This window comes from Eleginops maclovinus, chromosome 19 (assembly GCF_036324505.1).
Source record: "Eleginops maclovinus isolate JMC-PN-2008 ecotype Puerto Natales chromosome 19, JC_Emac_rtc_rv5, whole genome shotgun sequence".
NCBI classification, from domain to species: domain Eukaryota; kingdom Metazoa; phylum Chordata; class Actinopteri; order Perciformes; family Eleginopidae; genus Eleginops; species Eleginops maclovinus.
The window spans coordinates 21,408,322-21,431,496 of NC_086367.1; the positions used below are offsets into that span (position 1 = coordinate 21,408,322).

Consider the following 23,175-nt stretch of genomic DNA (forward strand, 5'->3'; position numbering starts at 1 on the left):
GTTTGGATGTCTTTGGGTTGAACAACTAAGTACTTTAGGTCTTGGAAAGACTGTTAATAAAACGACACACACAAAAAAGATTTGGGTCCTAAATGAAAGTGAGGCCTACTCCAACTAACATTGCATTCCAACAACAAAGAGAAACATCTGGCAGTCATGAGACAGGAGTAGAACATGCAAACACACCGTACAAAATACATCATTCATTTTGTGTTGTTCAATGACCAAGAGTGCAAGTAGCCATGGTGTAACCGAGCTTCCAGCATAATCTGTGGTGCAAATAAGATGCGATGAATTTGACTGTGACACTTCAGCTTAAAGGACACCAACGGAGGTTAGGATGGGATTGATGCTAATATAAAAAATATTACAATATATTGTTGGACAGCATTGAATTGACTCTCAGACAAAGGCCAAAATCAGTCCGACTTACCCTCTGTTCCCTGTCCACCGGCCATCGAAACTTAAAAATGTCAAACAAGCTCTGCAATCCCGACGAGTTTAATGATCTCATTTGAGCTGTAAAATATGTGGCCCTGAACCCGCCGGCCACCTCAGCTGCATGAAGATTATGGCTGGAATAAAGCGGGATGACCTTATAGTGCTGAGAGGAGTTTAAAAATATAAATCAAAGCTGGAAATCTAATCAAAGGGCCATTTAGGGGCTGCAAATCCTCCCAGACAAAGCAGTTAGAGCCACATCTCGGTAAAACCTCTCACTAAAAAGGTTTAATCACATCTCCACTGTGCTTATTTTATCTGAGTGGAAAGCACGTGTGTAACTAAAGCCCGGATGATTTTGTAAGGTTGATAAACATGGCTGGAGAATCAATTTGTATTAACCAGGTACCTGCAGTCAGACTCCAGGTTAAGAATGTAGCTTTTTTTGCTTTAGTTTGTGGTATTTCAATTAACTGCTAATGAGTAAACTGAATTAAAGAAACAAAGAACGAGTGCGAGCCAAAAGAAGATTGCATGTTACATAGTGAGGTATGGACGTGAACAAAGGAGTCCAATGGAGGCGTTTCAGTGTGACTGTAACGGGGACTCTTTGGCAGGATGTTGGGGATGTTGATTCTGTTTGACTCGGTTCTCGTTGTATTACATCTATTACAGTTTCATCTGGCGTGGACAGGTTTTCTTCCAGGCTCTTTTGGCCCTCATGCTGTTTTGGTTGTGTTCCAACTCTTTTAATCATTAACTCCGTGTGGGTGAATGATGCAGGGAAATCACAAAGTTGGGAGTCTGAGCACTGCACTATTTTTTCCCAAGGTCTAATGAAGAGAAAGCAGGGGTGGGAGAAGTACTCAGATCTTGTACTTGAATAAAAGTAGAAGTACTCAGGTCTTGTGCTTGAGTTGAAGTAGAAGTACTCAGGTCTTGTGCTTGAGTTGAAGTAGAAGTACTCAGATCTTGTGCTTGAGTAAAAGTAGAAGTACTCAGATCTTGTGCTTGAGTTAAAGTAGAAGTACTCAGGTCTTGTTCTTGAGTAAAAGTAGAAGTACTCAGATCTTGTGCTTGAGTTAAAGTAGAAGTACTCAGGTCTTGTGCTTGAGTTAAAGTAGAAGTACTCAGATCTTGTGCTTGAGTAAAAGTAGAAGTACTCAGATTTTGTGCTTGAGTAAAAGTAGAAGTACTCAGGTCTTGTTCTTGAGTTAAAGTAGAAGTACTCAGATCTTGTGCTTGAGTAAAAGTAGAAGTACTCAGATCTTGTACTTGAGTAAAGTAGAAGTACTCAGATCTTGTACTTGAGTAAAGTAGAAGTACTCAGATCTTGTTCTTGAGTAAAAGTAGAAGTACTCAGGTCTTGTTCTTGAGTAAAAGTAGAAGTACTCAGATCTTGTGCTTGAGTTGAAGTAGAAGTACTCAGATCTTGTGCTTGAGTAAAAGTAGAAGTACTCAGATCTTGTGCTTGAGTTAAAGTAGAAGTACTCAGGTCTTGTTCTTGAGTAAAAGTAGAAGTACTCAGATCTTGTGCTTGAGTTAAAGTAGAAGTACTCAGATCTTGTTCTTGAGTAAAGTAGAAGTACTCAGATCTTGTGCTTGAGTAAAAGTAGAAGTACTCAGGTCTTGTGCTTGAGTTAAAGTAGAAGTACTCAGGTCTTGTGCTTGAGTTAAAGTAGAAGTACTCAGATCTTGTGCTTGAGTTAAAGTAGAAGTACTCAGGTCTTGTGCTTGAGTTAAAGTAGAAGTACTCAGGTCTTGTGCTTGAGTTAAAGTAGAAGTACTCAGATCTTGTACTTGAGTAAAAGTAGAAGTACTCAGATTTTGTGCTTGAGTAAAAGTAGAAGTACTCAGGTCTTGTTCTTGAGTTAAAGTAGAAGTACTCAGGTCTTGTTCTTGAGTAAAAGTAGAAGTACTCAGATCTTGTGCTTGAGTTAAAGTAGAAGTACTCAGATCTTGTGCTTGAGTTAAAGTAGAAGTACTCAGATCTTGTGCTTGAGTAAAAGTAGAAGTACTCAGATCTTGTGCTTGAGTAAAAGTAGAAGTACTCAGATCTTGTAGTTGAGTAAAAGTAGAAGTACTTAGATCTTGTACTTGAGTAAAAGTAGAAGTACTCAGGTCTTGTACTTATATAAAAGTAGAAGTACTCAGATCTTGTACTTGAATAAAAGTAGAAGTACTCAGATCTTGTACTTGAGTAAAAGTAGAAGTACTCAGATCTTGTGCTTGAGTAAAAGTAGAAGTACTCAGATCTTGTACTTATATAAAAGTAGAAGTACTCAGATCTTGTACTTGAATAAAAGTAGAAGTACTCAGATCTTGTACTTGAAGTAAAAGTAGAAGTACTCAGATCTTGTTCTTGAGTAAAAGTAGAAGTACTCAGGTCTTGTACTTGAGTAAAAGTAGAAGTACTCAGATCTTGTACTTGAGTAAAAGTAGAAGTACTCAGATCTTGTACTTGAGTAAAAGTAGAAGTACTCAGGTCTTGTGCTTGAGTAAAAGTAGAAGTACTCAGGTCTTGCACTTGAGTAAAAGTAGAAGTACTCAGATCTTGTACTTGAGTAAAAGTAGAAGTACTCAGATCTTGTACTTAAGTAAAAGTAGAAGTACTCAGATCTTGTGCTTGAGTAAAAGTAGAAGTACTCAGGTCTTGTTCTTGAGTAAAAGTAGAAGTACTCAGATCTTGTACTTGAGTAAAAGTAGAAGTACTCAGATCTTGTACTTAAGTAAAAGTAGAAGTACTCAGATCTTGTACTTGAGTAAAGTAGAAGTACTCAGATCTTGTACTTGAGTAAACGTAGAAGTACTCAGATCTTGTACTTGAGTAAAAGTAGAAGTACTCAGATCTTGTACTTGAGTAAAAGTAGAAGTACTCAGATCTTGTACTTGAGTAAAAGTAGAAGTACTCAGATCTTGTACTTGAAGTAAAAGTAGAAGTACTCAGATCTTGTACTTGAGTAAAAGTAGAAGTACTCAGATCTTGTACTTAAGTAAAAGTAGAAGTACTCAGATCTTGTACTTGAGTAAAAGTAGAAGTACTCAGATCTTGTTCTTGAGTAAAAGTAGAAGTACTCAGATCTTGTTCTTGAGTAAAAGTAGAAGTACTCAGATCTTGTACTTGAGTAAAAGTAGAAGTACTCAGATCTTGTACTTGAGTAAAAGTAGAAGTACTCAGATCTTGTTCTTGAGTAAAAGTAGAAGTACTCAGGTCTTGTACTTAAGTAAAAGTAGAAGTACTCAGATCTTGTACTTGAGTAAAAGTAGAAGTACTCAGATCTTGTACTTAAGTAAAAGTAGAAGTACTCAGATCTTGTACTTGAGTAAAAGTAGAAGTACTCAGATCTTGTACTTGAGTAAAAGTAGAAGTACTCAGATCTTGTTCTTGAGTAAAAGTAGAAGTACTCAGGTCTTGTACTTGAGTAAAGTAGAAGTACTCAGATCTTGTACTTGAGTAAAGTAGAAGTACTCAGGTCTTGTACTTGAGTAAAGTAGAAGTACTCAGGTCTTGTACTTGAGTAAAGTAGAAGTACTCAGGTCTTGTTCTTGAGTAAAGTAGAAGTACCAGAGTGTAGGAATACTCTGTCACAGTGAAAGTATTCTAAATGTTCCTCCAGTGAAAGTAGAAAGTACTCTCATCTAAATGTACTTAAAGTAGCGACAGTAAAAGTAGTCATTGTCTGATTGGTCCATTTCAGAATAATATCTCTGATATGTTTTATAATGATTGATCATTAAAGTGTTCTCAGAGCTGGTAAAGGTGCAGCTAGTTTGAATGGCTTGTATACTGCAGGGTAGCTGCTGGATTTACTGCAGGTGAACTAAAGTCTGATTTAAGGGAGATTATATTTACCATCATTAATCCTAATCTGCCTAGCAACTAAAGGTATTTAATAAATGTAGTGGAGTAAAAGTAGAAGTATCTGAAAATTGTACAGTACTTGAAGTTACTTCCCACCTCTGAGAGAAACAGATATCCTCCATTTCTCGCGGTTTTTACCAACATACTGTATCTCAGTAAAGTTTGTGACCCCCACCGATGCGCTGCGCTTTTGGGCATCTCTCAAAAAAGGCGGGGGCAGTGACGTCTCCAAAACGGCCAAACCTTAAATCTGGCACTTGGAGCATTGGAGAGGGAATGAAGGGAAATATTAATGCCAAGCACAGGATCGGAGAAGTCTTTGGAGGAATATCGCGGAGGAATAAGCGCCGGGTGAATGTGACGTCCGCTTATAGGGTCACTTTTACGCGTCATGGTTCTTGTTTTTCTGCCTCTATTGACAGTTTGCAGCAGCAGAAGCGCGGTGCCGAAGGAGGCGCTGACAACCGAATAAAGTCCCCAAACCTGCAGCATATCTTCTCCTTTGATCGTCACCTGGAGCGAGTGACAGGTTTGTGACTAAGACTATGTTTGTAGGACTAACTTACTAAGCGTAGAAAGAGTTTTACCGCAGTGCATTTCACAGTGAAAAGGACCTCCAGTCTGACAGGTGCAGCTCTGCGCCTGAAAGTAAACTCGGTTTTGTTTGCCTGACTAGAATCAGCTGGAGCTCGGGTATTTTGTACACACACACACTTAACTGGGACATAACGAAAATAGTTTGCCATAACTTGGCCAGCGCTCTCTTGTTAAATTGCTTACGGGGACAACAGGTTGGTCAGAGGTGTTTTATAATGCATCTGTAGAGCAGGTACTCCGTGTTTTGAACCGACCCTTAGAAATATGACGATCAAGATATTGAATACAAATTTAAACTATAGGATTTTACAGGAATTTATTACAGCCATGATAAGGAAACGTATTCATTGATGTGTTAATGTTGCTGTCTTGAAAACACACCATGAAAGTCTACAGATTATTGAACAAAATCAGGTCTTAAGGTCACCATAAAGTCGATTTAGCAGTAGTTGTGTAGCCTTCACTCATACCACACAATCATCCTTAGCAGAAGAAGAAGTCATGGTATTCATATTGAGTCATTTTAATGCCTTAAAGTGCAGTTGTTCTGCAGCAAAATAGATTGCTATTTACTGTAAATATTCAGACACAATGTCAAAAATGTCTGCCATTATTTCACTTTTATAGAAAAGACTGTCAGCCCACAAAATAAGTCATAGGTGCAAGTGTGAAAACAAAAATAAAGGATAGTATTATACAGAATAGAAATATATGTCTTTGTAATATCCCTGTAAAATATATAAAAAGGACTGTTTCATCCATTATTTCCCTGCCTCTGCACAGATGCACTGCAGACAGATATGGTCTCTCTTTTGCTGATGCGCATCTTAGATCTGGAAAAGTTTGCAAATCAGCCGTAATTCAATCCAATCACATCTATCAGCTCAGGCTTTCTCACGTCATTCCATCTTATAACATCATTACTGTGGTGTTTTTGTAAAGCACATTTGGTTTAACGACCCTGAAGATTGTTTTATCACATCGCCAGCAAGAGCGACCCTATCTGCTCCTGTTGTTCAGCCTCTGGAAACCAGCGAGGATGCAACCCTACAACTTCCTCTCCAGCCTACATTTGGCTATTTTAATAATGCCAGATTCCTTTTTCCTACGTGCAAATAACTTGAGTTCTGGGGGAGTCGAAAGTGCGTGCGTTTGGTAGGGAGGATGGAGGGATGTCCTGCCGTTACCAGGAATAAGAAATTGGACTTGGAGCACATCCCCTTCCGCTCTCCGGGTTTCACCCACGTCGGCTAGCATTCCACCGACCGGCGCCAAAAAACTCTCCAAGGTCACACTGTTCAACAATTCTCCAAACCTCCCCCACTCCATCCACTGATCGTCCATCGCTTGAGATACCCGAGTACAGAGTGTAACTAAAACATGCCGCAGCATGATTTTTTTCCCTCGCCCTCATTGGGTGTTTCCAGGCGGCGAATGAGAGGAGGGTGTCGTGCCTGGTGCAGTCAGTGTGTGTGGTGTCGGGTTTAAAGCACAGTAAACAGGGTGTTGGTGAGCATGGCCTGCGTTGGAAGCAGTTTCCTGCAGACCTGACCATCCTGAATAGATCTTACACCTTCGGGAAGACAAGTGGTGTGATCTGAGCCATTTTAGGTTCATAGTAGAGTTGCACAAGAGGCGGTGTTCAACATGAAAACATGTAAACCGTGGGATGGACTGATGCGTACAGCTGCTTCCTGATGTGATCCTAAAATACTATGGCAGTTATTTTGACAACCTTGACTTCTGGATGTTTACCCCACTCCCAATATTGAGCTAACATGATCCCGTGATACTAACAGTTATACACTTTGATAGTAAGTTAAGCATTTGAGCATTTTCTCAAGTAATAGCAGACATCCTCTAATTCCTGCTTCTAATATTCACTGTTCAGACCTAGCCACAACACAAGTAGGGGACACATTTCCAATCATCTGTGTGTGTCTGAACTTGTTGGTATTTCAAGTGGGGAGAACAAAGTAAAATCCAGTGACTGTTAGTGTACACATTTAGTAGAGCCAGCATAAAAAAAGAATAGAGCCCAACCTGGAACATTACAGGTTTAGGGTTTGGTTCAGAAACAAAGCGCATACCGTGGTGACTGATAGGCTACCTGTCTGCCAACTTCAGGAAGTGTTGCAGTGGTTAGAACATTTTAAAGAAGCTAACTGAAATACATCTAGCATGTTCTCTAAAAGATGCAAAAGAAAGAAAAGCATATTTTTTAATGACAATTCTTTGAGATACCATCTACAACCTACTGTGGTATCTCAATAAACCATTGCTAACCCAGTTGTGTCTATAATTGGACCGAGCGTGAACAGATATCGAGATGAAACCACGGTTCAGTTGTTGTTTGCTGCTGTTCAACTGATGGTGTGATAGTCAGCTGCCCTGCTACTGTCGGAGGGGCTTAAAGGATGTAATCGTGTTTCAAGGATGTAGTTCTGTGGTCATTAAAGGAAAGCTTTGATTGGTATAAATCGGTGTGCTTTTATTTACTTTAGGGCCAGCTGTCACAGGGGATGGAGGTTTATTTAAAGATGTGTTTTGGGTGATTTTCCTGTATTATTCAAAGACCTTTAACACCTAGCTGCGCATGGAGGTCAGACATGGTGTCACATGAAACGTACCTTTTCTTTGTGATATATTTGGTAGGATTTGTTGGTTGCAGTTTGTATCAGTCATCACTCAAAGGTGGAGCCCTCCTCCTTGTTTTAAAACGGCTTTCTTGTTTGGTCTTTCTCCTTTCTAAATTTGCGTTTGGCTAGCTAATTCTTGGATCCATGGGTCACCAAGGTTGAAGTCCAGAAACCCAAAAACATCTAGGCAGAAGGGAAGATATTTGTCCCGCAATCAAGTCACTTTCAGCGTGTCAAAAGTGATAAATGAAAAGGGAGTTATTACTTTTTTGATTCCTAAGAAAAATCCTTTCATTGTGTGGCTTTCTGCTGTAGCTAAATGTAATGGCTAAATTACATCCTGATCCAAATTGAGCCCCCTCATTTTTCCGTCATTTGACTTTAGGATGGCAAAAAGAGACAAAGAGGGACTTGTTCGTCGTTGATGTGTTTTGGTGCTCATAAACTTTTTTATGGCACTTGAATAAAAACAACCAGGGTAAATTAAAAAATGCGTCCGTTATAATTACTATTTACTGACTCCTTTCTCTTACTTTTGGGGTATCTCAGATTCAAATGCAGTGCAAAAATACAAGAGAAAATTAATTAAAATAAGATGTTTTTTTAACTTAAGTGTATTATGTGAGACAATAGAACAATGTAAACTTAGAAACTAAGATATTTAGTATTAAAAATGTGTTCCTTGTTCAGAGATTTATAGGAGAATCTGCCCTTCATCAAGCATGTTTAAGGAAGTAGCCGATACACCAACAATGAAACACATGAGCACATATATAATAGTTGAAGCAGAAATAACATCAGAGTTGACAGAAAATGCTCCGTTTTGGTTTGATAGACACAGTAAAGTTCAACTTAAAATATAGCAATAAAAATAACAAATTAAAGTGCAAACCATTCATCAAACTCAGACAGTATTCGTATAGATGTTCAAAGAAAGGATTAAATGAGCTCTTTTTACAAGAAACACATATTTATTTAATCAATTTAATCGGTCATCCCCAATTTCTAGAAATGTCACAGCAATCTGATTATGTTTTTATGTAAAGGACTTCAGTTCCTTTTTCTGTATCCTAATGCAGCCCTTAACATGTAACACGCTACTCCCAAAGCGTGTTAGTATAATACTTTAATGTCTTGTCGAGAAAAGTGAGACACTTAAGGCTCAAAGGAAGATGATTTCCTGGGAATTTGGTGTATTTTCTGAGTACAGTAAATCGGACAGAGCTGTCAGACTGACGGCTACAATTACTCCAAATGGTAGAGGCTATAATCAAGCTGTCCGTCCCTCTGAAACCTGCCGCTGTCGGGCTCCTCTGTGAGCGAGAAACAGCTCTGTCCGGCTCCCATGTAATCCGTCCTTCAATTCAACACCACCCCTTCTCCTCCATCAGCTCCTTGTTGGCTTTGTGAGGCCGGGAGAATGGGCCGGGTAATGGTTTAGCTGGGGGTCTTTGTGGTTCGGTATGTGCTGCTGGCTAGGAGTCTTGTTCCGAGGAGAGGAGGGCTCCTTTTATGCACAAGAAATAACCAGGTTTTTAATGTAGTGGTGTGCAGAAAATTGCTCTCTAAGGAAACCTATTGTCTTTTCGGTCACATCTGGACTCATGATATCTCGTGTTGCTGAATCATGCTTTGTTCAAGTCTAGAACAGCAATGTGTGACCTCTAGACCTCTCCATGAGGATGTGTTGAGTTGGATTTGTCAAAGTGCGGCTCCAACAAAGAGATTTGTGTTTGTGAAAGACGGACATGCTTTGACCTAATCTAATTTCTTGCAAAGGTGGGGTTACCTCTGTGGTCAGAAACACTATTCTTCTGCCCATTATTACTAAATGAAAAGCTGTTTTGTTTGGACATGTTTGGACTGGATGTGGAAACACATGTCCTAACATCTTGCAACTCAAAGTGAAAAGTACTGATTAAAAGCCTCCATACAGTTTTCTATATTTATTGCTCAGACTTATTGGTATGCTCTTGTCCAGAATAATTCAAACGTATCACTAAAAGGCTTTTAATTGATTTACATTACTAAGATTACTAAGCAGCAAACAACCGGGAAGAACAGGGGATGAATATTTTGCAGACTGGATCATGAAATAACAAATAATAATCAGATGAAACATAAAAAACATCATAAAAATAAGTATTAATTAACTAGGATGATGTACAGTGTTGGGCAGCAACCAATCTACCTCCATTATTGATTTATTTCTAGACCATGTGATTATTTGTTTAATCTATAAAATCTGCGATAATAAAAAGATAAATGAATGCTTAGTGATTTAGGACGAAGGCACGTTTATTTATACAGCGCTTTTCAACAGAAGGCAATTCAAAGTGCTTTACAACAATGAAAGACATTAAGAGCGTTTAGAAACAGTCGTTAAAAAGCAAAGAGAATAAAGTAACACAGGTACAAAATACATGAATACAAGTTACAGTGCAGTTCGAGATATAAATAGATCAATTAAAAGCAGCGGAAAAAGAAAAGCCTGGATTTAAAGGTAGTAAGAGTAGCAGCGGACCTGCAGGTGTCTGGGAAATTGTTCCAGATATTTGGAGCTTAAAAACTGAACGCTGCTTTAGTTCTGACTCTCGGGACAGAACGCATCAGAAGACCTGAGATGAGGTGTAGTTATAATACAATCAGAGGCTGGTTAATGAAACTCGATGAGGAACATACATCTAGCCATACAGGTTGAAGGTTAAGACGGCAAACTTTTGTTAAAAAATCTTAAGAGAAGGACACTTTTTATATTGTAGTTTTAATAATGTTTGTTCACAGACAAAAGCAGCTGAAATGTCATGTTTTTTTGGTTGGTTCTTGCCTCCATACTTGCTGCTTCACTGCTCCTGTGAAATGTAATGAGACACCTTGAAATCATTTCCTCAGCTGAGTGTACCGTCATCTATTACTGCCATGACCGCATTTCCTCGGTTCTTTTTAGAAACCCATGTGTGTTTAAATCCACACAATCATTTTAAAATTGCAGATGTTTTAACTGGTAATTGAATAATAAGACTTAATATGACTTGATGTGACTTTTGAGTTTATTCTCGTAGTGGGAAAACAATGGATTTAAATGGCACGGAGACCTGTCATGCCGTCTGCTGCTTCTGAACTGCGATTTGTTTCAAATAAATTAGAGAAAAGTTGAGTAGGTATCAAATCAGCCAGCAATAAAGCAGCAACACTTTCGTTTTTAAAGACAAATTATGGCAATTTCATTCATATTTTCAAAAAAAAAAAAGAAGCATGAAGAATGAAGGCATAAGCTTTTCTACGTTTAAACATTAATTTATTAAAAAAAGACAGAAAGAGGTTTATTAAAAATGTGGTCCGTGAGGTTGCTTGTTACGCAACACCATTTTGGGTGAAAGTTTATCAACTAAAGAGGAAATTGTTGTTTTTATAGTTTGTTGACAGAACTCTGGGTGATTTTCCAACCATTAGGTCAGATTTCCTTCAATGTATTTTCATATATTCAAGACTCAAGATGCCGAGCTAGGGTTAGGGTTGGACTTTTAACAGAGAAGAGTCACCAATGTTTTACCTAAATCTGAATTTCTGTGCCAAACTCAGCGAGTGTGAGCCTGTTGGACATTTAAAAAAGTTGGCCTGTTTGTTTAAGACCAGATTAGGGGCTTTATATCAATGACTCAGTTAAATAAAAGACAGAGTTGCATTGAGACAGTGCCCTTTGACCTTTGCCTGCCTGCTGGTTTGCCATGGAACGCTGCCATTAACACCAGTGTGTCCAAAGCTCAAACTTGGGCTAGACGTTCTGACAAAAACACTTTTTCACATAGTCGATGTGTAAAAGTCAAACTGTAGAGCCACGAAGCTTGCAGAAAAAAGTGAGTTTTCCAAACCTTTTTTGACGTCTTCTAATTGAGTGTTTTAGCTTAAGGATGCAGGCTCTCTAAGCAATGTTTTCATCCCAAACTGTGGGTTTAATTTGAGTAAATCTAGGCTCTGAGAGTTTAATTCTGGCGAGTCTGAGAAGATAATAACTTGTCAAATGTCAACCAGAATGAAGGCACTACTTTAATTATATATATTTATTGTGCATCCGTGTTTTTTCTCCATAGTTAAACTTCATAACACGCAGAATCCAACCCTCTGTCTGCACACTTATTTGTTTTATGAAATCGTTATCTACTTATGTTGGTTTAGCTCTTAAAGTTCAATTTTCATGGTCGCAATAACATTTTCATTGAGTGTATCAGTCGATTACTCTGAGGGTATTATTCACGGTCACTCACCAATGTGACGTTCGAAAAATAAATGCAAGAAGACACAAAATGTTGCTGCATGATTGAAGCCAACTGGACAATCTTCTCTGCCAGTAAGTGGCCTTATAATGGCAAATCCAAACTGGAAAATTCAGTTTGAGGGCTGTCGTATAGCTCAGTCGATAGAGCTGGCGGCACATGTACTTGTGCTTGATCCCCAGATATATCTTCCCCTTTCCCCTGGCACTGGTTGCCCGAAAAAATTATTAGGTTTAAAATGCGGACAATAATTGGAGGACCGGATTGGGAGTTGGACTGAGTATATTCCAGTCATGATAGACGCTGTCAGTGGAAACCTTATTTTGAGGACAAATGTGGACAAAATATTCGTATTCCTGGTTTAATAGTTCTTGATTTTTGTGTGTCATTTACTCACACCGTCTAAATACTTGCCGTCGTTTGTGGTCATTTGTACTGACGGTAGTTGTCCTCTCACTTTGTGTCCCTAGATTTGGAGAATATTAACCCCTCTCTGTATCTAAATTCACTGCATGAACTAAAGCTTTGAACTTGAGACACACCAGCCTCAAAGAGAACAAAAGCTCACCAAGTTGCCCTCGAAATAGAAACTGGGATGAGTTCCATTAAACGTGAGTTGACAGTACAAGCTGGGATGTTTAACATCAACACATGATGGACAGCTGACCGAAAAGTGCACTGAGTTAATATCCAGGCAAACGTAGGTGTAATTATGTTATTAATATCATGTTGAAGCTGATAATAGAATCGGAGGATGAAACCCTCTTTATTAGTCACATACATGCACACAGCAGAGCACACACAGTGAAATTGGTCCTCTGCATTTAACCCATCCTAGTACTAGGAGCAGTGGGCAGCTATTGTGCAGCGCCCGGGGAGCAATGGGGAGGGGGGATTGGAGGTGTCCGGTGCCTTGCTCAAGGGCATCACAGCAGGGCCTAGGAGGTGAACTGGGACCTCTCCAAGTAGTAGTCCACTTTCCATATTTCAAGTCTGTTCGGGGGCTTGAACCGGCGACCATACGATTCCCAGTCCAAGCCCCTACTGACTTTGCCACTGCTGATCCATGTGACTGACAAAAAAACCTTTCGTCGTCCAAAATGAGGAAAAGGGAAGCTGTAAAGTTGCATTTTCTGATATATTTGGAGTAGCGTTTGAATATGAGACACCTGTTGTTACACTTTCAGTCCAATTCATGGCATGCTGTCAATGTGCTTGTTCCATGAACAGGTAAGAGTGTATTGTTTTGCAAAGGGCCACTTCGACCTGACGTGTGATTCTCATGTTGACTGTTGATGTGCTTGACCTTGCGACTATTTGGCATGGTGTCTCCTGTCCACTGGGCAGTTTTTGGAAGATAAAGAATAATAAAATCCAGTCTTTAAATATTGTCATCACAATCAGCAATGAATACACTCAAACTTATTGTCAAATATGCGCTATTTATGATGGATTTTGTACACTTTTTCTGTCTTTTTAAAGTCCATTTCCTGCTTGACAATGCACTCATGATCACCCAGTTCTCTACCATGTGTTGTTGGCAACTTGGACTTCAGGAAGTTTTAAACACTTTGTGTTTCTTTCACCTACTTTTTTTAATGATACGGACTGCTAAGTCCCAAAAGTAGAGGCAGAAAATCCCCCAAAAGGTCTTAAACCCCAAGCCTTCTAGGCATTGCAGCTGTGCGTTTGAACTTGTGATTGCTGCAGTCTGGGGTTCATTGTGCAGACCTAGTGTCTGCTGTAATGTTGATTTCCACACTGATTAACCAGCTGATGGCTTCTCTGGCAGTTTGGTTACTGTGTTAGGCATGCTGGACCATCAAAGAAAGTGCATCAATAAATTACCTGCTTGTAAAAAAGCCTGTGAGAACATTTGACTCTTCTTGGAATATACCAGTCCACACTATAGTGTTTTATATGACTTATTACTGCAAGGTCCCTTAGGTAAATAGGGCTGTAATAGTTTTATGTATTCAGTCATTTTAGCGCCTGGTTACTTTGGTTTGGATGCATTCAGGTTCCTAGAAATGGGATAAAAAAGGCCACCTTAATTTGTCAGACCTTGACCCAACTTTCACTATGATTGTGATGCACTTATTTAAGAAAACACACCATTATCTTGTGTTTTTGTTTCCTTTCTTGAGTAATAATATTGTGGTACATGTCCTTTGTCTCTGACGCAATAAAACCTTAGAGATACGCCTGTGTGTCTGTGTGTGTTCAGATGTTCTTATAGCAACGACATAATATATGCATAATGTTCAAACCCAGCCTTGGCCACTTTTGCACAGCATGACGCTGGTTATGAGGCACAGGTTTAAGCAGGGGGGGACCTGAGTCATATGAAACATATTTCTGTAATGTTTACTTTGTTGTTTATCAGACTTTTAGCAAGCGTCTTTTACGACTGTCATATATATTATTTTTTATGAGGCAAGCCGAGATATTACATCAATTATATCGTATAACCGATAACAAGAGTTGAACACAATCAGTCCAATGATTTCGGGGAAACCCATCAATTGGACACAATCAAAGACAACTTGTGGCTCACAGTTACTCACTACAATGAAGACGTCCTGCTTGACTTTCCTCGAATGATAGCAGCCCCTGTAAACTCTCCATGAGCAGAAGTGAGTCACAGCAGCTGAATAATGGTAGAGAGCAGTCTAGAGGAAAATAACCATACAAAGTACAAGTCTTTAGACCTGTCTTTATTTCCACTCAGCAGAAAGGTGTCTACAAAAATGTTTTGTTCCTCATCTTCATTAAAAGTGTTTTCAACAGTGTCTGCCTCCACTCCAATAAGTCTACATTTCTGCCTCAATTTTTCTTTTGTGATTGCAAAGGTTCTATTTATAATGTGTCTGTAAGGTACGAAGCTTTTCAAGCTGAGCAGCAAAACGTTTATTCACATTGTTGACAGATACAAATATTAAAATTATACAACTATTTTCCTTCTTATTGCTTCAAAGTTTTAAATAAATATGTTTAGCTTTCTTGTACTACCAGTCTCTTTCTTGTATTCATAAGACTGTAGCTTGAAATACAGGAAATGGTTAGCAATATGGCGCCATAATGAAGCAGGTTTTGCCAACTTATTGTCCCAGAGAAGGAAAAATATAAAGCACCTTAAGAATCTAAAGCCATACTTAAAAACTATGCTTACGCCATCATGCTAAAATGCTCACAATAACAATGCTAACAGTTTGATGTTTACCAGGTATTTTATATTACCATCATAGCTTAGTGTGATAGCATGCTAACAGGATAACAATGGTAGCATTCTGACGTTACCTGTCATGGTATGTTTTATAGAATAGAATGGGAGGATGAAACCCTCTTTATTTGTCACATACATGCACACAGCAGAGCACACACAGTGAAATTGGTCCTCTGCATTTAACCCATCCTGGTACTAGGAGCAGTGGGCAGCTATTGTGCAGCGCCCGGGGAGCAATGGGGAGGGGGGATTGGAGGTGTCCGGTGCCTTGCTCAAGGGCACCACAGCAGGGCCTAGCAGTCCACTTTCCATATTTTTTCAAGTCTGTTCGGGGACTTGAACCGGCAACCCTACGATTCCCAGTCCAAGCCCCTACTTACTGAGCCACTGCTGGACACACCATCATAGCTTAGTGTGTTAGCATGCTAACATGATGACAATGGTAGCATTCTGATGTTACCTGGCATGTAAGTTTCACTACATCCGCCTTAGCATGCGACTGTTTCCTAATTAGCTCTAACAAAAAGTGCAGCTCTGCCTGACTTTCTTTTATTAACAATAACACAGTTTTTCTCCCCCTTTGTCCCAGGGCTTGTCTTTACTGGAACATGCAGTAGAGGAACCAGCTTTATTATCGTATTCATAATCACTGTGAAACTATATAGTAGTTTCACTGTGACATGGACTCCTCCCCCAGGCTGGACGCTGACCCGTTAACACTGCTTCAGCTACAGGAGGTGGACTCTAGCGAATCCTCAGAGGGGCCAAGCCCCCCGGGAATCTTGTCCGCCACGTACAGCCCTCCTCTGGGCATGGACAGCCACACCGTCTGCATACCGTCTCTGTACACGGATAGCAGCAACGAGTACAACAACGGCCACGGACCTCTGACCTTCTACAGCCCATCTGTGCTCAGCTATGCCAGGCCGCCCATCACTGACAGCCCATCCCCTCTGTGCCCCCCGCTTAGCCCATCAGCCTTCTGGCCCTCCCACAACCACCCCAACATGCCCTCAATGTCTCTCCGCTGCCCTCCGCCTCTCGTCTACAATGACAACAGCCCACATGCTCCCTGGCTGGAGCACAAAACTCACAGCATCAACGGTAGCAGGTAGGTTTATTCACACTGATCCATTGATAGACTTGTACAGTAATAATATTTAAGGAAAAAGGCAGTGCCAGTTAAGCTAAATGAAAACAATAGGAGGCTGTTGTTATGAAGTGATGATAGAGTTTTAAGGGGAAAGTCGTTTTTTGGGGTTATTTGTTTAATAAGTATTTTGACCAAGACTTCCCTTTCTCTGCTCTGGACAATTACAGCCCAATTAGCAACTTGAGAAGGCAAGTAAATACACAGCGTCTTCTACCGGGTTTCAATAATACCCAAATAGCCAAGCTAAATAGAAAGTGAAATGCCCACCAGATGATTGCCGTTTGGTTCCAAGATTGCATCTTAGCCAACACGTTCTGTTGATTTTGCTTTCCACGTGTAGACTGTTTCCATGCATGCAACCAAAGCCAATACAAACATGATTGGTTGATATAATTCAGACTAGAAATGGAAACCAGAACGCCTACGATGCCAAGATCTGATCTTGTTAATTACAGATTCTGCATTTAAGTGCAAATAGGGATTGCATATTTCTATAAGTACACTGCGTGGCATAATGAACTCTGCTGATGTGTGCTTTTCAACTTTGATTAGTTCTTTACATAATCCAAATATCCATCGTTCATATATTTTGCTTTTGTCAGAACTAAAGATTTTGTTTTTGCTAAAAGTTGATGATTAAATCAGACCTCAGATCAGCTGACTTCAAAAACTGTGTGGTGTTTAATCTTATGTCTTAGGAGTGGGAGTAGGAGTTGAATAGGAGCGGGGAAAGATGCTTTTGTGGTCTCCCACGTAAGGAAACAAGGAGTCTTAAACAAAAAAGAAGAAAATAATAATGACTTTTAACTATTTGCTCTTCATGTCATGTGTGTTTGTGTCAATAAATAAAATGAATGAATAAGAGAAATGCGTCCTTATCAGTCTTTTTTTTTAAACGGCATGGAAATTGGTCAAATTTTAACAAATGCTTGTTGGCTCATCATGAATTCAGTGATCATGCCTTTCCTCTAATCCCAAATTTGGTGAAATAACAACTTAACCACATACAGTACTGTGCTTTTATATTGATATTATACAACAAGTTTGGAGGAAATACGTACTAGATTGCATTCAATTTAGGAGAGACAAGAACAGTTTAATGTGTGTTTTATTTACATAAAGACTTTCTTTTTGACCCCATCAGTGAGATACATGTGTAATAGCAGACATTTAAAGATAAACCGTGACAGAAGTGGTGGATTGATGAATGGGCGAAGCAGCATGACAGCATGAAGAGACTAAATAGGGAAGGTGGATTTAGTTCAGCTGAGATGATCGTTGGGTGATAGGAGAGACTTTGCAAAGAATCCAGTATGATCCTTAGTGTTGAGGTGGAGTTGCAACCTATTATAATAACCACTGACAGATAAACACTGATTCTATGGGATGGATTTACTCTCAACATTTGATTTACATCCCTGTTCTGCGTCGTTCTCTATGGAACCAGTTGACAGTCATAGATGCTCGAGACTTATAAACCCATTATGTTTCAATGAGGAACACTGAAGTTTCCTCATGCAATTTTTTCCAGTTGACTGAAATGTGCTTGTTGAGACATTTTTAGCAAAAAGAGAACCTGTTAGATGATTAAAGACAGGTAAATGACAGGCTAACATTTCAAATGTCAAGTTGTCCTTGTTCACAATGTCTCTGTTTCTTCTGCAGCTCCATCATCGGCTGTAACAAGACGCTGGGGAAGAGATCAGGGGAAGGCGTGGAAGGCTTGAACTCCTCGTTGTGCTCGTCTGCTATAGGGAAGGCGGACATGCACTTCTGCGCCGTGTGCCACGACTACGCCTCCGGGTACCACTATGGGGTGTGGTCCTGCGAGGGCTGCAAGGCCTTTTTCAAGAGGAGTATCCAAGGTATAAACTCTTGTCTTTCAGTCAGTAACAAGTCACCATCTCTTCATGCTCCTCATCCACTTAAATGTCGTCATTCCTTTCCTCCTTAGGACACAATGACTACATCTGCCCCGCCACAAATCAATGCACTATCGACAAGAACAGACGTAAAAGCTGCCAGGCCTGCCGCCTACGTAAATGCTACGAAGTGGGCATGATGAAGTGCGGTAGGTTCTCACCTCCTTAACCGGGGTCTTTGACATTCTGTCATCTTATATGAGCAAAAGAAAGTGGAAGACTTTAACGCTTGTGTGGTGTTCGTGTCAAATTGACCTCATGTTAAGTTTATTGCTAAAATAATTGATACACTGATATGTTTTCAGCCTGAACCTCCATAGCCTGTGCTTATTTTCTGTAATGATCATGTACTAGAAACAGAAATCCATAGTACACTTGCTAAATTCCCCCGCATATTTGTGTCCTTCATCCAGCGTTTGGGTCAATTTGACCCGCTTACAATACCGAGACACACACACAAACGCACTCAGTCACTCTCACACGTGCATCTTCTACAGTGGTACAATCGAAGCACCAGTAATCGGCCTCTTCACCCTCTGTGTTCTGGGAACCTGCACAGCATTATTCCATCTTCTAACCTTTTTACATTTTCCTACCCTCACACCTGCACATCGAGGGGAAGGACATAACAGATGAATAACTGTGTGTGTATAGAGTAGTTCAACTAAAACCCTCCACCAGCATTATGAGCAAAAGATTCTCTGCTCAGAGGGCCTTGGAGCTAATATGGAAAGAGAGGGAGTGGAGTGCACTGGAAGGACACTGGAAAATGCTTCAGAAAATTGGGACAATGCATTTGTCAGTAGGCCAGTGGCAAATATGTTATTCAATGTTATATCAGAGATGTATGTTTCAGACTGTCTTTCATCAACCGAGACTAAAACAGTTTTCATTTTGAACTTTTTAAACATCAAAGCATGGAAACATGTCAGAGTATGTAGTACACTTACTGTATGTGACTCTCTGTATCTCCTGCTGTCTTCATGCTCCAGGTGTAAGGCGTGAGCGCTGCAGCTACAGAGGAGCCCGACACCGCCGTGGGGGGCTCCAGGCTCGGGACTCCGCAGGCAGGGGTTTGGTCAGGGTGGGGCTGGGTTCCCGTGCCCCAAGGCATCTCCACCTGGAGGCTCCTCTGGTCCCTGTGGACACCGTCCCTCAGATGAGCCACGTTAACCACTCGGCCATGGGCCCGGAGGAGTTCATCTCCCGCATCATGGAGGCGGAGCCGCCGGAGATCTACCTCATGGAGGACATGAAGAAGCCCTTCACCGAGGCCAGCATGATGATGTCCCTCACAAACCTGGCAGACAAGGAACTGGTCCTCATGATCAGCTGGGCCAAAAAGATCCCAGGTAAGATCCAAACTCCAAACAAATCATTTAAAAATAAAACATTTTCTACATTTTAAATCCTGTTTTAATTTAATTTACACATTTTATTTTTTTCCTCAATCTTCCAACATTGTTTTTTCAATAGAAATGTCCGTATTTGTTTAAATCATGTATCTAAACACATGAAACATATCAGAATCAGATGTAGAGTCAGGTTTATTATCTTTCATCAAGGTAGGTTTACATATAAAAAGAACTTGCCGTAATCTTTAATGGCACATACATAAACAAAGTAAGAGGAATGCGTGAAAAGGGAGCAAAACTAGTGCTAAAAAAAGCCAAAAAGCATTATAAAAGATGATAAATATGCAAAAATGTGACATATACAGTAAATTCACATACAATCATACTGTATCTTATGTGTTTCATAAAATCTACAGCACGACATGAGTTCAGTTTGAATCTTTGAGCTTTTGATTATGTTATTTTACACTTAATTGACCAAACACGTAGCCCTTATTTATACCTGAAATCTCCATATTTCCTGCTCATTGTTGTTTCTTTTGGATGTTTCTGTTGTCATTGCATCGTGCATATATTCTCTTTATAGTTGAGGAACATCCACTTAATCACAGACCAGTTTACATGTCATCAAACAAGACTGGAGGCCTTCAGTGCTGAGTGAAAGGGCCGTGTCTAGGTTAGGGTCAGGATAAACATTATGGTCAGTGGAAGCAGTTTGGGTCTGTCCGGTGAAAACCAGCGAGGGTTATAAAGGTAAAAACAAAGCTGCAGGTACGGTAAACACATCTTCCACTCATCATTCATGTTGGTGTGTCAGATGCTGTGTGGGATGGATGAATAAACAAACAAGTGACATAATTGTTGCATGGATAAACAGAGACCAACGGTAGGAAATCATCAATCACCTCTGTGTTTAAAGGTTACAACTAGTGAGTTTTTTTCTTACTCAACTGATCCTGAGTCTCTGTCTCCACTTTCCTGGCCCTTTTTATGTCTCCCCCTCCTCTCCCTTCCTCTCTTAGCCAGTGTTCAGCCCAGCAGGTAACTCCCCAGCGGAGGTGTTAATGAGAGGGGTTCACAAAGACTCCCAGTTTTTTGAATAAAGACCTTATTCCATGATTTTTTTTTCTCCAGCAGAGGTGAAAATGAGTGTGCATTGTCTGCTTTATAAAAGATCCAAGAAAGCACAGACAGGTGATGTCCTTGTAGGATCCTGTAACGCTCTGGGGCGTTTCTCTGTCAACTCTCAAAAGGTTGGTTGAAAGGCTCCTTTAAAAAAACCTAATTATTCTGATTTTCAGGTTCATATTTAGTTCCTCCACTGGGACATGTCTCCATGCTTTAATGTTCAAAAAGCTCTTTATTGTTCTCATACTGCCTGTGCTGCAGCACCTCTTTTCACCCTCTGTGTGAAAATAGAGCCCAGTCTGCTCTGATTGGTTAGCTGGCCGGCTCTGTCGTGATTGGTGAACCCGCTAAGAGATGTCCCGCCCCTTAGACTATCACATACAATATGTATAAGTGTGTCATGTGACTCGTTAGCTTCACCTGTGCATCTGAACCACTGAATTTTGATGAAAGAAACCTGCTCCTTTGATAAGTGATTAACCCCCCTTTAAATATTCACATTTATCTTTGTTTACGTGTTCCTTTTATCTAAAGCTGCTCAGTGTTTTCTGTCACAGAAAGAGGGTGTGGGCCCCTTGTTAGTTTGAATATGAGTGCCTGTTTCTCATGAATTTCGTATCTCCTTTCAACTAATTTCAGCGATCAAAATCGTTCTAGCTGTTGGCTCTCATGCAACCATGTTCATGTCAAGAGTTCTCCTTTCTAAATAAAGTGCATTTCCTTCAACGTAACCTTTAACCTACAAGTCTTTTTTTTCCGTGTTCTTACCGTGTATTTTGTCTCAGATTATGTCCCATCCCCTTGTTGACCTTAACTTACTTCTTCTGTACCTCCAGTCTTGTAAAAGCTTTTCCATTCTCATAGGGAATCTTGCTATTAATTCAGAGTTTAAATACTGTATATTCGCACTACAAAAATGGTTTAGAATTTGTCAATGGAGGATATACAAGTCTAATGCCAGGATCATTGATGTGTTAGTGCTTTCTCTGAGCCGTGTTCCTCTGTGTCTTCAGGGTTCGTAGAGCTGAGTCTTGCAGACCAGATCCACCTGCTGAAGTGCTGCTGGCTGGAGATCCTGATGCTGGGCCTGATGTGGAGGTCCGTGGATCATCCTGGAAAACTCATCTTCTCTCCAGACTTCAAACTCAACAGGTAGGTTTCAAGTCCAACTTTTTCTAGTTCTCACATTAGCAGTCCAATAAACACATAGCTGATTTATTTTAGAGCTCTGAAGGTTTTTATGAGGTTGTTTATGGGCCTGTGTGTCTGGTGACGTCTTTGTGACAGCTTCTTCTACTCCTATATGCTAATGCTTGTTAGCTTAAGCTAGCAGAGATTATTTTTCATAAGCAAGAGTTGTGTGTGTTCACCAAGTCTTATCAAGTACTTGTTTTTCTTTTTCCCCAAAACATGACATAGATAGTCATTCTTCATTCCAGGCTCGAACAAATAATAATGTCTCCCTTGCTTGTAACGGTACTTGAAGCGCTTCCTCTGAATGAGTGTTGTGTGCAGCCTCCAGTTTACCAAACCAGTGTTGGTGGTTTTTGGTCTAATCTTCCCACTTTGGTGTACTCATTGTGCAATAATCAGGGAGTTCACTCGGACCTTGAAATGGTAAAGATATCAGCAACCCCTCGCTGCCGATATATCTCTGATTCTTCTAGACTGCCGGCTCATTTTCTGGCCAACATTTTCTTTTTATCGCTCAATGTTGTCTTCTTCACTGACCTTCAACTTTGGCCAGACAACAGTTGGCTGCTTCTGGCACTTCAGTTTACCCTTTGTATTCACGGTAAACACGCTGTAATTTGGCTGCCCCCACACCAGCAGTGGGGACTTCCTGATGAATTAAAGGACACTGAAAACGGTATGTTTGGTCAGCAGCAGTTAAGGAAAACATTAAAGCAACTTCTGGTGTTCAAAGTGCAGTGGATTAAAGACAGGAGGTCGGGCTCAGATTATTGCCTGTAATGGAAAGTTGTGCAGCAATTTGCAGGAATGGAGAATGTTCCAGGTTTGCAGTTACAACAAATCCAAGAAAAAGACCAAAATAAACAAGGTGTTCTCTTTCCGACTTCCCTACGCTGTCTGCAGGTCTCAGCTTTAATCCCGTTGGTTCCATCAATGGGAGACATCGATCTTTAAATACACAGCACAAATTTAACCTTTTCTTTATCTTAAAGGCTTAACAGCTTTCTACAACAGCTGGTCTCTGTAGTTTTGTATTCAAAAGTGACTTAAACAGGAGGAAATAGTGCATTTGTCAGAGGGACTATTTTCAGTGGCGGATGAATACATATCTGGTACTCCAGTGAGTATTAAGGTGCTGCAGGACAGTGCACAGGGGATTTAGTCAAAAATAAACTGTGTGTGTGTGTGTGTGTGTGTGTGTGTGTGTGTGTGTGTGTGTGTGTGTGTGTGTGTGTGTGTGTGTGTGTGTGTGTGTGTGTGTGTGTGTGTGTGTGTGTGTGTGTGTGTGTGTGTGTGTGTGTGTGTGTGTGTGTCAATGTGTTGTTGGTCAGTGGTTTTGGTATTTTTATGGTCATTGTTTGACAAGGAGTGAATGAAGACAATA

General features: G+C 40.2%; 1 protein-coding gene across 1 annotated transcript in view; it reads left to right on the top strand.

The window, feature by feature from the left end:
* Positions 1-4,552: 4,552 nt before the first annotated feature.
* The window catches only part of LOC134881318 (estrogen receptor beta-like), a 29,061-nt gene continuing 10,438 nt past the window's right edge, over positions 4,553-23,175 (top strand). Inside the window, 6 exon segments of the mRNA XM_063908554.1 lie at positions 4,553-4,832; positions 15,629-16,150; positions 17,858-18,057; positions 18,147-18,263; positions 19,107-19,466; positions 21,611-21,749. Coding sequence (XP_063764624.1) covers positions 15,720-16,150; positions 17,858-18,057; positions 18,147-18,263; positions 19,107-19,466; positions 21,611-21,749 — 1,247 coding nt within the window. The 5' untranslated portion in view covers positions 4,553-4,832; positions 15,629-15,719.